The sequence below is a fragment of the Dasypus novemcinctus genome, chromosome 18, assembly GCF_030445035.2.
Source record: "Dasypus novemcinctus isolate mDasNov1 chromosome 18, mDasNov1.1.hap2, whole genome shotgun sequence".
Classification (NCBI taxonomy): domain Eukaryota; kingdom Metazoa; phylum Chordata; class Mammalia; order Cingulata; family Dasypodidae; genus Dasypus; species Dasypus novemcinctus.
This window is the reverse complement of record NC_080690.1, coordinates 68141130-68156201: the sequence shown is the minus strand read 5'-3', so window position 1 is coordinate 68156201 and position 15072 is coordinate 68141130. Positions and strand designations below refer to the sequence as shown.

The 15072-nt window shown below is 59.7% G+C and overlaps 1 protein-coding gene across 1 annotated transcript in view; it reads right to left on the bottom strand.

Moving 5' to 3' along the window:
* The window catches only part of DHX34 (DExH-box helicase 34), a 29062-nt gene that overhangs the window by 5991 nt on the left and 7999 nt on the right, over positions 1–15072 (bottom strand). Inside the window, 11 exon segments of the mRNA XM_058280488.1 lie at positions 380–486; positions 751–868; positions 1182–1355; positions 1596–1829; positions 4533–4634; positions 5274–5429; positions 5432–5469; positions 8498–8672; positions 11175–11392; positions 12368–12470; positions 14429–14683. Coding sequence (XP_058136471.1) covers positions 380–486; positions 751–868; positions 1182–1355; positions 1596–1829; positions 4533–4634; positions 5274–5429; positions 5432–5469; positions 8498–8672; positions 11175–11392; positions 12368–12470; positions 14429–14683 — 1680 coding nt within the window.

Below are 15072 nucleotides of genomic sequence, written 5' to 3'. Positions count from 1 at the left end.
CCCCCCTCCACCCACCCCTCCCAGCCCCGCCCGCACTCTACTTTTTCTTATTCCCCACAAGTCATTTGCTGCTTTCTGCTCATTGCTGGGCTCCGCCCTCCCCGGCCGTGCGTGGGCTCCACGAGGCAGGGCTGGGGCTCACGGTGTCGCCTGCTGCGCGTTCTCAGCCACTGACAGCCTGGCACACGCGGGTGCTCGGCAAATACTCACCGAATGCAGGAGCGAATGAAAAGCGGCCGCGCCGCTAGCCAGGGCCTGCTCGGGAGGCAGGCGGCCCCCCCAGCCGCCGCAGCCCCCCCAGCCGCCGCGGCCCCCCCAGCCGCCGCGGCCCCTCCAGCCGCCCCGCCCCCGCGCGCGCGCGCGCCCGCCAGGCACCCACCTGCAGAGCGGGCACGCGCACGCAGTTCACCAGGTACGGCTTGTTGGTCTCCAGCAGGGAGACGAAGGCGAGGAGCTGGTGTTTGCTGCTCACCTTGTCCCTGTCCTCTGAAAGGGCGAGGGGACGCCTCAGGCCCTCCCCGCCCCCCACCCCCCGCACTCCGACCGCGTGCGGAGGGGAGGCTCAGCGTGGGGAGGTCTCGTCCAAGCCCACCCGGGACCTCCCGCCCTGCGGGCCCCAAGTCAGCAGTGCCGGCCAGGGCCAGCGCGGGAAGGAGCGGGGGCGCCCCAAAGGCCAAGGGCACCCTGAGCTTCCGGTCACAGCCCCCAGCGCCCCACGGGGGCTCTCTCCCGCCGCCCGGGCTTGCGTACCTCGGGTTCCCTCGCCACCCCTGGCCTCGTGCTCCTGCGCGTGCAGCACCTCGGGGCTGTTGGCGAAGACGCAGGTCGGGTGCAGCGCGGTGCCCTGCTTGGCCCGGGTGTGGAAGAGCTAGAGAGGCCAAGGGTGGGCGCTGGGTGGCAGAGGCCCTCGGACCTGCCCTGCCCCGGCCACACGCTTTCCTCCATCCTCTCGGCCTGGTTCCCGCCTCCATGCCTCAGCTCAGACACCCCCTCCTCCGGGAAGCCCACCCTCACTCCTCCCAGGCTCCTGCGGCTTCCCGCGCCCCCCATCTCAGCCTCGGGGCGGGCAAGTGGGGTCAGGCTCGGTCACTGCTGTCCCAGCACGGGCCGGGGACAGCGCCGGCACCTGAGAATGTGAGCGGAAGGACGAGGCCACAGCAGGGCCGGGCAGGCAGGCCCACCTGGTCCGAGTCCTTGCGGCCGCTGTTGAAGGGGTCGGGGGCGGCGAGCTGGGGGTAGAGGCCGCGCCCGAGCACCAGCCTGAGCAGGGCCATCTGGTCGCGGGTCAGGTCCTGTGCCGAGCTGGCTGCCGCCTGCAGCTGCTCCAGGTCGTGCCGGAGCTTGAACTTCACGTCCTGGTGGGCACACGGGGAAGGTGGGCTTCCTGGGCCCCTCCCCGCCCCGGCTAAAGGGCTCGGACCAGGCCACGTGGGCCCAAGGCTTCTGCACCCGCTGGGGCAGGGGCCGGCCTGTGAAAGCTGCCTCCTGGGGGCGGGGCCGTGACCCTCACGTCGGCCCCTCCCAGGGCAGGGCGTGTCCCCGCTCCGGTCAATTCCACCCCCACCCCCAGGCCCCACACAGCCCCCCGCTCCCACCTGGATGTCCACGCTGTCCCCCCGGGAGGCGCCGCCTGGCTCGTCGTCGCTGGAGCCCCCGCCCTGGTCCTCCTGCAGCCGCAGCACCTTGCGCCTGCGGCCCCCGCCCTCCTCGTGCTGCCGCTTCAGCTGGTACAGTGCCTGGCGCTCCCGGCGCTGCTGCAGCCGGCTGTAGCTGTCCCCCGCCTTCGAGGCCTGGGCCCTGGCCAGCAGCCCGTGGTCCTCCAACAGCTCCTGGGGGATGGGTGGCCGAGTGGGCGCCAGCAGGCCGAGCGGGCTGCGGACCCAGGCGGGCTCAACCCTGGGGCCTGCCACTGCCGACGGGCAAACCCGCCCCGAGCCACAGCGCTCCTTCCCAGCAGGACCCCCTCGCAGGGCTGCTGGGGGCTGGCGGGGGGGGTATAAAAGCACGCCTCTGCGCGGTGCCAGGCACGTGTACTTGGTCCATGAAAGAGAACACAGGTGTGAGATCCTCAGCAGAACACCAGCCACGCGAACCCATCAGCTTAATAAAGGATTCCACCCCATGACCAAGGGGCTGCGTCCCGAGAAGGCACGGGGGCTCACCACACCAGCGCCGATCGTGCAACACACCGCAGCGACAGAAGAGAGAAATAAAGCTGCAGACGCAGGAGAGGCATGTGCCAAAATTCCGTGCCCTTTTGTGATTATGACACCCAGAAAACTAGGACTAGGAGGGAACTTTCTCAACAAGATGGTCATTTACAAAAACAAAAACAAAAACAAACCCACTGCCACCATCTTACAGAAAGCTTTTCCCCTAAGATCAGGAACACAAGGATGCCCGCTGTCACTGCTGTCATTCAACATTGTATTGAACATTCCGGCTAGAGCAACTAGGCAAAGAAAATAAAAGGCATCCAAAGTGGGAAAGGAACAGGGAAAACTATCTCCATTCACAGATAACATGATCCTATATAGAGAAAATCCCAAGGAATCCACAAGAAAGCTACTAGAGCTAATAAATTCAGCAGAGTGGCAGGGTACGAGATCAATACACAAAAATTATTTGTGTTTCTACACACTAGCAATAAACAATTCAAATAGAAAATTAAGAAAATTCCATCTCAAGCAGCCTCTAAAAGAATGAAATGTCTAGGAATAAATTTGACCAAGGAGGAAAAAGACTTGTACACTGAAAACAAAAAACACTGCTGGAAGAAACGGAAGACCTAAGTAAACGGCAACCCACTCTGTTCATGGACTGAAAGACTTAACATTTGAAGATGGCAATACTACTGAAAGCAATCTACAGAGTCGACACAATTCCTATCAAAATCCCAGCAGCTGTTTTGTTTTTGCAGAAATGGAAACCTGATTGTTAAATCTGAATGGAATTGCAAGGGCCTCCAAAGAGCCAAATCCGTCTTGAAAAAGAGCTGAGCTGGAGGAGTCACACTTCCTGACTTCAAAACCTACTTCGAAGCTACAGTAATTAAAGCAATGTGTGACTGGCATAAGGACAGACAAACAGACCAATGGAATACGAGAAATCCCAGAAAATGGAACTGAGAGCCCAGACACAGACCCACACATCTATGACCAGCTGATCTTCGACAAGGGTGCAAAATTACTTGCAGGGCAAAAGAACAGTCTTTTCAACACACAGTGCTGGGACAACTGGGTGTCCACATACAGAAGAATGAAATTAGATGCCTCCATCACACCATATACAAAATTAAGTGCAAATGGATCAAGGACCTAAGCATAAGGGCTAAAACCATAAAACTCTTTAAAGATACCATAAGGGCAAATCCTCATGACTTTAAATTTGATGGAGTCTTAAGACATGACACCCAAAGCATGAGCCATGAAAGGAATAGGAGATAAATGTGACTTCATCAAAATGAAAAACTTTTGGGGAGTGGATTAGCTCAGGGGTTGAGTGCCTGCTTCCCATGTAAGAGCTCTCGGGTTCAATCCCCAGGACCTCCCGAAAAAAAAAAAAGGAAACACTTTTGTGCATCACAGACCATTACCAAGAAAGTAAAAGGAAACCTACAGAATGGGAGAAAACAGTTGCAATCCCATCTCTGGTAAGGGTTTAACACCCAAAATATATAAAGAACTTCAATGGCCAATAAGTACGTGCAAAAATGCTCAACCTCGTTAGCCACCAGGGAACTGAAATCAAACCACGAGATACCACTTTCACCCACTGGGATGGCGACTGCCCACATGGGGCCTTGCTTTGTCCATCTGAAACCAAAGAGAATAGATTATACCAGGGACTCTGTTTCATTTTCATTCATGGAAAACTGCAAGCACTGAGAAGTACACCGCAGCAGACCTTTCTGTACTCGGATGGAAGGACAGTGGCGGAGTATTAACTAGCAGGCTGGAGAACTGTTGTGTCAAGGAGGAACCAATTCATGATTAAGAGAAGCCACCTACCTCCCCACCACCCACCTACATCATCATCGTAGCAACAGCAGGAACTGCCAGCTACGTGGGACCACCTCTGTGCCCCTCCACACCCGCTGGCTCAGAGTCCTCACAGCAGGCCTAGAGCGGGGAGCTGAGGCCCAGAGAGATGCAGTAACTTGCCCAGGGGCTCACTGTGGACTAATGGCAGAGCTGGGAAGTGCCACGGGGATGCCTGGTTCCAGATTTGGGGCCCCTGGCAACGCCCTCGGCTGCCTCCCAGCACTGGGCCTGTGCGGCCAGCTCAGCGTCCCTGGGTCACAAGGATGCGGCATGTTGCCGCTGAGGGCGCCTGCCCCCTCCAGGAAGGCCTTCTGGATTTTCACCCCTTTGCCCAGCCCCTAGCTCTGGCCACGTGGCTGCAGGGTGGGGCTCTGATCCCATCACTGACAGAAGGGGCGCGCTCTGCAGAGCACTGGGTGTGCTCTCCCCCCACCCCAGCCTGAAATGGCCTCTGCCCGCCCTGCAGGCGGCGCCCCGCCCCCCCCTCACCTTGAACTGGCGCCGCAGGTTTGCCATTTCATACAGCCGCTGCTCCTCTATGCCCCGGCGGCGGCACCACTTGCGCGAGTTTTTGCTCCGCTCAGATTTCACCTGGGTGGAGGTGCAGGTGCCTGGGTGTCAGGGCCTGGCCAGCTCTGGGCCTACCCCACGCCCAGATCACCCCAGCAAGGGCCTGAGGCAGGACGGGGACCAGCAATCCCTGGCAGGGTGCGAGGCGCCCCTCCCTCAGGGACGCCCCATCCTCCTCCTCCTCCTGGGTCTCAGTCCCAATGCCTCCTCCTACAAGAAGCGCTCCCTGACTGCCTTATCCAGCCCCTGGGGCTCCCACCACAAGGAAGAGCCCCAGCCTGCTTTGGGCCATCACTGCCTGGGGACAGGTCTGTCGCCCCCACTGGAGGGCCGAGCGAGGGCTGTCTTGGTCCCCTCTGGGCCCCAGCACCGCCCGTAGCTGGGTGGGGTACAGAGCAGGGACTGAGGGAATGTGCTAGTGCAGCGGTGCCACAGAGAGTCTGGACTTTCCCCACCAGGCCCTGCTGGTCAGCAGCACTTTAGAAACCCCGGGGCCTTCGCACGTGCTGTGTCCTCGGTCGGGAGGATGAACGGTGGGGACAGAGTCTTCCCCAGAAAGGCCGGGTCTGCGGGGCTCAGGGTCCCTCCTCGGGGTTCCCCCGCCTCAGCGAGGCCCTGGCCCGAGCAGAAACCGCGGGCGACGGCCCCCGCCAGCCTCACCTGCACCCAGGCATTGAAGACATTGAAGAGCGTGAAGGGGTCGCCCTGGTCGCTCTCCAGGGGCCGCCGGGCCGCCGCACACTCGGGGCTGCTCTGGGCGCTGCGTGAGAAGGGCGACTGCACGCTGAGGGCGGCGGCGACGGTGAGCACGGGCCTCGGGCCAGGCGGAACAAGGAGCCCAGGAGCAGCATCTTTCCTGGGGGCAGGCAGGCACTGAGCCGCGCCTCCTGGGGCCCCGGAACCCCGCGTCCCTCCCTGGCTGGGGCTTCGGGGTGCCCTGACCGGCCCCCCACCCCGCATCCTGCCCTGCCTGCCTCCACCGCGCCCAGGGAAGAGCCTTGGGAGCCAGAAGGCCCGATTCCAACCCAGGTCTGTGGCCGGGGCAGGAGCCACGGCCCGTCTAGGCTGGGGACAGTGCGGTTCCTGCCCCGCGGGCTGCGGAAGCACAGGCAGCACCGCCTCGGCCCCTCTCACCTCCACCCCAGCGCCCGAGCCCTGGCTCTCCTTCTGACCTGCCAGGGTTTGTCTCCCCACCCTCTAGGAGGCGACTCCAGGGGCGTTGGGAACTGGGGCTGCCCTGGCACACAGTAGGGTGCACTTCGGTGCACCTCCCAGGCTGAGTCTTTTCCTGCCATCTTTGCTTAATTCAAGGTTGGGGGGAGAGGAAGGGGAGGAGGGAGGGGGAGGAAAGGGGAAGGATGGGGGAGGGGGAGAGGAAGGGGAGGAAAGAGGAGGGAGGTGGAGAGGGAGGGAGGGAGGAGGGGGCGGGGTGGGGGGAGCTGGGGTGGGGGGGAGCCGGGAGTTGGGGAGGGCCTCCCAGCACTGGGTGACCTCAGGCCCGCAACAGCCTTTCTCTGAAACCCATTTTCCTCACCTGGAAAATGAGCCACTTGCTACCTGGCAGGGCACATGGCACCACCCCTTGCTGAGCCTCAGTTTCCCCATCTGTAACCGGGGGTGACTGGGGAGGGCTGGGTGCAATGAGGTCCATGAAGCCCTCCCCTGCACACAGCAAGTGCTCGCGGAAGCACCGTCTTCTCTCCTCAGAGCTGATTCTCCTTACTCTGCCCGTTTCCCTCTAAAGCAAATGAAAGGCATCTTCCCGGCGCCAGGAGGCTGTCAGTCCAGGGATCCAGGCCCTATCGCGATGGCCAGTGCACCGCGAGGGCGGGGATTCGGAGGCGTCGACGCAGGCAGCAGGTCCTGCTGGGCCACGCGCTTTGGAACACTCCGTGCGTCATGGGCAGTAGAAGCAGAGAGGCCGCGAGACTGGACAATCAGGCAGGACAGGCCCCGGTCACCCAGCTCGGGAGGGGCGGGAGTGACGCACACCCAGCAAGGGGAAGCAGCAGCCGGGTTTTGACATGCTGGTGACCACGAGAGGTGGGGTGCTGCCAGGGTGGGGCCGGGGCCGGCTTGCGCAGAGGAGAGGTGGGGCAAGGGCCTGCTTCTGCCCGTGGAGGCTGCGTAAGTGCCATGGAATTCGGGTGAGAGCGTGGCTTTGAGGTCGCTCGTTCATCGCTCGTTCAGAATCTCGGTGCGTGCCATCCTTTTCGGATAATCCCAGGCAGCCCCTCGGGCCGGCTATCCCAGACCCTACAGCTGCAGGGTCCAGGGTGCCGACTGGGCCCGAACCCCTGGGGATTTCCCAGTCCCGGCTGCACACACCGTGGTGACAGGAAAACCCAGCATTTGCCTGGGACCGGCTGAACTCAGGAAGGCTGTGGACAGCAGATGGTATGGTCTCTGCACGGGCTCAGGACCTTGACCTTGCCTGGCCCTTGAAGAACTGTCAGGTCAATTCCTTAATTTTCTGACCATCTTCAGCCACGTAAAAGCTCAGTCTCCCCAGTTTCACCCGAGCTCTGTGTGAGTGGATGTTTCGCTTTGCTCACTGTGGTATCTCTGGCATCTAGCCCGGGGCCCAGCCAGAGCAGATGCTCAGTAAATAGGTGATAAACAAACGGATGGACAGGACTGCCTGTTACCATCTCCTTCCACTGTCCCTCACCGCTGCACTCCAGCCACACCGGCCGGGTCACTGTTCCCCTAACCAGGCACGTTCCCACCTCAGGACCTTTGCACTTGCTATTCCCGCTGCCCGAACACCCTTCTGCTACATCTGTGCTGTCCAGTCCGACAGCCACTGGCCACGTGTGGCTCCTGAGCACTTGACATGTGGCTCGTCCAAACTGAGGTGTGCTACAAGTGTAAACTGTACACTGGATTGCCAAGACTTAGTATGAAAGCAATAATAAAAAATATCAGTAATACTTTTATACTGATGTTAAGTTTCCTAAGCTTCTAAAACAAATACCAAGCAATGGGTTGGTATAACAGGAATTTACTGGCTCATGATTCCAGAGGCTGAAGGCTGCCTCCTCCCAGGGTCACTCTCCCCTGGCTGGCCCTCTCCCCTGGCAGTATTTGGGGTTCCTTGGCTTTCCCGTCACTTGGCCATGCGTGTGGCGGTGTCGCTTCCTCTCCCTGCTGGGTCGCTGCTCCCGGGCTTCTCTCCGTGGCCTTCTCTACACAGCCCCCCAGGGCAGGATCAGGACACACCTGGTTCAGCTGGGCACGCCTCCACTTCGGGCACCACCACCGGCCTGCTTACAGCGGTCACACCCACAGGCCTGGACTGAGACCACTAGGAAGGATGTTCTGCCACAACCGATCACAAGTGGAAACTGATGTTTTGGATATATAGTGGGTTAAAGAAAATATACTATCAAAATTAATTTCACCTGTTTCTTGGTACTTTTTTAATGTGGCCATTAGAAAACTTTAAAGTACATGTGGAGCTCACATTATATTTTTGTTCCCATTGGCGACTGCTGTTCTAGATAGTTCTGTGGCTCCTGCCCCTCAACTCCTTCAGTTCTGTGCACAACAGTTACCTTCTCCTTGAGGCAACCCCTCAACCACCGCCATTACTTCCTATGCCCGGCCCTGGCTTTGCTTTTTCTCCATGGAGCTCATCTCCATCTGACCGACTAGAGGTTTGACTTCTTCTGTTTTACTGCCAGTCCTCTCCCCGAGGGCAAGGGCCTGTGTCTGTGTGGGTCACTCTGTCCCCAGCACCTGGAAGAGTGCCTGGCACAGAGGACCCGTGAAGGAATGAGCAGGGCCCGGGGGGGAGCAGACGAGCCTGCGGGCCGCGCAGGAGGGAGCGTGCCCAGCACCCCACCGCGGCACCTGCGCCCTCACCCGGGGCGGGTCCTCACCGATCACGACGTCCACCGGCAGCTGGGCCAGCAGGGACCCGATGGGGGTGAGGGCCTCCGAGCCGTCCAGGGCCCCCTGGTCCTGAAGATAGAGGATGGCGGTTTCCAGGCTGGCTGGTGGGGGCGGCTCGATGAAGGGGAAGGTCCGGGGGTCCCCCACGCTCATGCTCTTCATCTGGAATGACAACCGCAAGCACGTGAGCCGCCGTGGAGCCAGGTCACGGCTGGGACTAGCCTGTTGCACACGTGGGAAAACCTGAGTTGGAGTGGGGTGATTTGTCTGTCCGTCTGCTCAGCATCCCTTCCCCCAGACTCCGGCCACGGGGAACCAAGCACACGATCTAGGCTGGACGAGTTGGGACTCCTCACCCCTGGTTGTAGCAACTGCCTAAGGATGTGCACGTGACTGAGCTGGGCCAATCAGAACTCTTCCCTGGGACTTTGCAAACTGGAGGTGGGAGAGGAAGCTCCAGCATCCTCTCTGCTTGAGAGTGGCCAGGATGGAAATCCAGGGTGCTTGTGGTTGTTTTACCCATTGCCTGGGAATCAGCCCATCCACAGCAAAGAAACCCCTGAACTGTTCCTAAGCTAGAGCCCCTGCCCAATGGATATACAAAATGATAAAATCCCTTTTTCTGCTTAAGATTGTTTGACTTGGGTTTCTCTCACTTGCAACCAAAAGAATTGCAAATAATTCAGAGGCCCAGAGGCGCAGTGGGTCATGGTGGCAGGGCATAACCAACAATACCTCTTTGGTCACTGGATGGAAGAAAGGCTGGCATGACGGCTAACGTCACTGCCGAGAAGGAGAGGAAAGTTCAGAGAGCCTGGAGGCTCGGCCAAAGGCTCAGTGAGGTAACCTGCTTGCCTGGCCCTCGGCCGAGGGCACCGGAAGTTCTGGACATCCACCCAGCAAGAGCCCTTCCAGCTTCTTCCCTGCTAACCAAGCTTTGATGTCATTTGGCAGTTCTCTTTACTCTTTAAAAGATCTTTAAATTAAATTAGAAACACTGGCTGGGGGCCAGGATGTGGTTTTTTAAAGCTCATCCCGTGATTTCAATGTGCAGCTACAGGTGGGAACCAGCGCTCTGATCCATCCCAGCAAGGCCACTCCCCCAGGCAACCACGAGTGACAGGGTGGGCACACGTGACCCAGGCCAGCCACCGAGACAGGGAGGTCAGCTCCACGCCTTAGGACAAGACCCACAAAGAGGGGCAGGTCCTTCCTTTTGCCTCTGGCTGGTGAAGACCCAGGGGGAGACACCCACTACCACCAAGCCAGGAGCACTCAGGAGGCAAGCGGTGGAGCCCGAGAGTCTCCACTGGAATCCCAGCTCTGCCATCTGCCCGCTGTGTGACCGTGGGCAAGTTCCCTTACCTCTCTGTGCACCCATTTCCTCATCCATAGATTGGGATTATAGAAGTACCTATCCCATGGGACTTTCGTGGGGATCAAAAGAATCAATAGACATGGAACACTGGGAACAGTGCCTGGCTCATTTTTCATCATCATCATCATCAGGAAAGCTGCCGACAAACTGAGGCTGGAAACACGGAAAGAAGCGGGTCCGCCAGGACAGCACTGGCGCGCTCCAGTAACCAAGCCTGGACCCGGCTCTCTCAGCCGCCTGGCAATATGAAACGCTGCCTTTTCCCCATTGTTCAAGCGACTAGTGTTTAAGCTGCAGGCTGTAACTGGTTATCTGACCACTGGTGGGTCAGGAAATCCGGGGAGTGGGTCACACTGGAGTCTTAAGAAATGAAATCGAGTGGATGAGAAAGCCCCGATGGGGACACCTGCAGGAAGGCCACAGGTCTCAGGGACGCGTGTGGCAGCAGTGGCAGCACTTCCCCACTTCCTCTCTCCTTAGTCCCAGGCACAGAGACCAGCTTCCCAGGCTCCTCTGCAGTGAGATGTAGCCGTGTGGCCACGCTCAGTCCCAGGGAGGGTGAGTGGAAGGGACTCACACCCTCCCTCCCTCCTCTTCATCCTTGTCCCCCCTCAGCTGGAGGGAGGCAGATGGTGAAAAGGCCATGGGGTGGGGAGTGGATGTGGCTTAAGCAGTTGAGCACACGCCTCCCACAAGGGAGGTCCTGGGTTCGGTTCCCAGGGCCTACTAAAGGAGACAAACAACGAGCAAACTCCAGGCAAAAACAACAAGCAACACAATGGACAGACAATGAGCAAAAGCAAACAAGCAGGGAACAGATGTGGCTCAAGTAGCTGAGTATCCACATTCCACAAGGGAGGTCTCGGGTTCTGTTCCCTAAAGGAAAAAAAAAAGGCCCTGGGGAGACGGTGGGATCACAGGATGGAAGAAGCCTGGGTCCCCGAGTACAGGGAACTGCCCGCCAACCTCAGAACTACAGTCCTGTTGTCTCAGCTGTTACGTGGCTGGGTCTGTTCCTCATGGTGACCTAATCTAACGAGGAACCCGTTTCCAGCCCCCTCTCGTTGGGACTTCTGTTACAGCTGAAAGCATTCTGATACAGCCAAGGGGCTCTTCCACAGCCTGTGGACTGGGGAACAATTTCCCCCTTGACATGGAATTTTGACACCAGGAAGGGATGAGTTCCCCTGGGTTGCGGGCCCAGAAGCCCTGGGGTGGAGCGATCTAAGCCCCCCCTTCCTCCCTGGCACACAGCAGTCAGGAATGGGCCCCCACCCCCTCCTCACCTGCAGCACCAATGCATCCAGGGCCACCCGCCGGATTTCCGGGACGGGGTAGGGGGCAAAGGCGTCGTAGTCGGATTCGGCGTAGAGGCGGAAGCAGACGCCGGGGCCCGTGCGGCCCGCCCGGCCCTTCCGCTGCTCCGCGCTGGCCTGGCTGATCCAGAACTCCTGCAGCCGCTGCAGCTTGGCCTGCGGGTCGTAGCTCATTTCCTTCACCTTCCCTGGGAGGCGAGGGCAGCGGTCAGGGAGGGGAGCCGGGGCGGTCACGCACGGGCCTCCCCGCCCGGGCACTCTGCCCCTTCGCCCACGGACGCCCCCCCCCCAATCAGTCCATAAAGAGGAGCCAGGGCCTTTTCTGGGCCAGACCCTTTTCCAGGGACTGAGGACACAGCAGTGACGAGGACAAGGCCCTGTCCTCAGAAAGCTTAAATTCTGGAATTTTAAAATTTAGCCATTCATTTCCTTATTCACACATTGTTTCATTTATTTTTTCACGTCATGAGTTTTTAATAAGCACCTACTGTGTACCAGGCACTGTCCTGCACTAGGGATTCAGCAGTAGGATGCTTAGTTCTATTTATTTTTCTTGTATAATTGTATGTATGGCAACACCACAAAGTCACTGCCCTCTCGGGGGTGGCCCCGCAACCAGGCCTCATCAATTCTAAGACCAACCCGTGTGCGCATTTTATTGTCTCTGAAAACAGGATGCGAAGCCTTCCAGTCAGCGGCATGGCAATGTGTAACTGACAGCATGCTTAAAATTTCTTAATGGGACATAAAATAGAGGACATTTACACCCCAAGGCTTCCGGGATTCCATCCTAGACGCCACGCTAACATTACCGCCAGCAGTGGAGCCAGCCAGCAGGGCTCACGATGTGACTTCAGTCGAGGGGACAGAAAATAAAACAAATTGGCCACGAGGTATAAAAGAGCAGGCCAGCTCCATGAAGAGAAAGAACCATCAGGGACGGGCAGTGAGGAAAGGGGGAGCTCCGTTGGTGACGGTAGACGGCGGAGGAGTCTTCATGGGGAGACGTTTAAGCAGACAGGTGGGGGCACGAGCCCGCGGGCGGCTGGAGAAAGACGGCTCTCGGCAGACAATGGTGTGTGCCAAGGCCCGAGACGGCAGGGCTGACCCCACGCTTCCTTCTGGGCCCGTGAGGGGGTGGGTGGGGCGGGGGGAACCCCTACCAGAATCCACCACGAAGCGGATCCCGTCGATGGTGACGGAGGTCTCAGCGATGTTGGTGGAGAGGATGCATTTCCGGACGCCTGGGGGCGCCACGTCGAACACCTGAGGCAGAGAGGCGGGGGCCGGGGCCTTAGCTCTGCCCCCACGACCCAGGAGCCTACCAGGCCTCCTGGGTGTCCCATGGGCGCTGCACACCCATGTGCCTAAAAGAGCCCCGGCACCGTCCCCTGAACCCGCTCCTCTGCAGAGTCCCCACATCAGAGTCCCCATCCACCCCATCACCTGGCCGGAACCCGGGGCTGCCCGGGCCTCTCCTCCCCCCACGCCCCTGCCCCGGCCACACCTGCACATCATGAACAGCCCTGGGATCCACTCCCCTCCTCAGCCCCAGGCCCGAGCCCTGCTCCAGCCTCCATCCCGTCCAAGCCCTCCTTCAGCACAAACCTGACACTGTCCCTTTCCTGGCTCGGAACCCTCCATAGCTTCCCAGTACCCGCAGGAGAAAACCTTCAAGGCCAGGTGTGGTCTAGCCCCCCACCTCTCCGGTCCCATCTCTCCCGGCCTCCCCTTCCCAAGCCACCCCCAGCCCAGCGGCCCAGGCTTAGCCCTGAGGGACAGTCCGGGGCGGCCTGGGGGCCAGCTCCAGCCTGGCGTTGTGAGTAAGTCTTACTGGAGCCCAGCCTCGCCCATTAGGCTCTGGCTGCTTTCACACCGCAGCAAAGGGAGCTGTTGCAACTGAGACCACAGGGCCCTGAGCAGAAAATATTTACGGTCTGGCCCTTCGCAGAAAGTTTGCCGACCTCTGGATTAAAGCGTGGGCTCCAGTGCCCACCGACCAGGCTCACCGCCTGGCCCACCGCCTGGCCCTGCCACTGGGGAGCTCTGCGACTTTGCACAAGTGCCTCAGTTTCCCCAGCTGCCAAGTGGGAGTAACAAGGACACCTACCAGAGAAGCTGTTGTGAGGGTTAAGTGAGAGGAGGTGTGTACAGGGCCCAGAGCCCGGGCTGGCACTCCGACCCTGGCTGCTGCACAGCTCGGGTCTCAGCTTTGAAAGGCCCTCCCCCCCAGGGAGCCTTTCCCGAGTCCTCCAGGCTCCGAGCGCCCTGCACTTCCCCTGCTGCTGGTAACAGTGTCTATTATCTGTCCGGTAAGGACTATGACTTGGCCCCCACTGAGACTCAAAGAGCCCCCCAGCCCCGGGGGAGGCACTAAGGAGGTGCTCAGAGGTTGTTTCTTCAATCAGCAAACCCTGGCGGGACCCGGAGCACCCAGCGGGCAGCCTCCACGATGGCCGGCGGGATTCCACACCTAGTGCCCGCGCCCTCACCTGCTGCACAGGGCCGACTGCACAACTCGACCAGGAAAAGAAACATCTGCTTTGGTCTCTCAGGAGTCAGCCACTGTGTTGTGAGGACACTCAAGCAGCCCCGCAGGGAGGCCCCCTGGAGAGCAACTGGGGGCGCAGCTTGCCTGCCCCGTGACTGAGCCATTAAAAGAGGACCCACCGGCCCAGTCAAGCCCTTGGGGACCGCAGCCCCAGCTGGCATCCCACCGCAGCCTCAGATGGACCCTGAGCGCGGAGCGTCCAGCTAAGCCGCCCCCAGGTACCCGAGCCACAGACACCAGGGAAGACAATCAGCGCTTATCACTGCTCCAGGCTGCTGAGTCTGGGGTCACCTGTCACACAGCAGTGATGAACATAGGGACCCGAAGGCCTCTCTCCTCAACCCTCACAGATGGACCTTTTCACTCCCTCCCACGCCCAGCTCACAGAGTCCCACCTCCCCTGACACCAGCCAACCAGGAAAGCCTTCCTCCCTCTTCTGCTCTTATAAAGCCTCTTTCAAAGCTCAGCCCTAATGCCTGTGACCTCATCGGGAAGGTCTCCTTGGCACATACACCCCTACCTCAAAGACGCGAGCAGCCCCACCTCGGCAGCCCCCCGCAGCCCTGCATCTGTGGAGCTCATCAGTCCTGTTCGTAGCCGCCCCAACACTTGTCCTTCCCTGACCTACAGGAGCAGACCCCACCTGCCTGCCTGCCAGGCCCCAGGTGATACCTTGTCCTGGTCGGCCACAGAGAGGGCGCTGTGCAGCGGCAGCACCACCCAGCGCTGCGTGTGGCTGGCGTAGGTCTGGGCGGCCTCCAGCACGGTGCTGATCTCCGCCATGCCGCTGAGGAAAACGAGCAGGTCGCCCCGCTCCTCGGGCGGGTACTTGTTGTCGATGGCCTCCAGCACCCTCAGGTAAGGCCGCGGGTCCAGCTTCTCCGACTTGGACGCGGCGGGCTCCGCCTCCTGTGGCTGGTACACCACCTGCGACGAGATGGCCCCCCGCAGAAGGCGGGGGGCCCCCGTCACTCCCAGCCCAGGACATCGGGGCGGGAAAGGGTCCTGGAAACGGGGAGCGTTGCAGGCGGACGGAGAAGACCAGGTGGGTTAGGCAGCAGATGGCACAATTTGCAGGACAATTTGCAGAGGACGGAACAAATGGACAATGTAGAAAAGTAACCAGAAGGGGAGACAACAGATGCGGGAGTACAGGTAATGTCTGATCTTTTAATTTAGCTGCTCGGTACACAGAGATATTCAATCTGTGAAAATTCATTGAGCTATATGCATTTAGGACAGGTGCATTCTTCTGTGTTTAAAATACTGATGACTTGGGAAAACAGACTTGGCCCAGTGGTTAGGGCGTCCGTCTA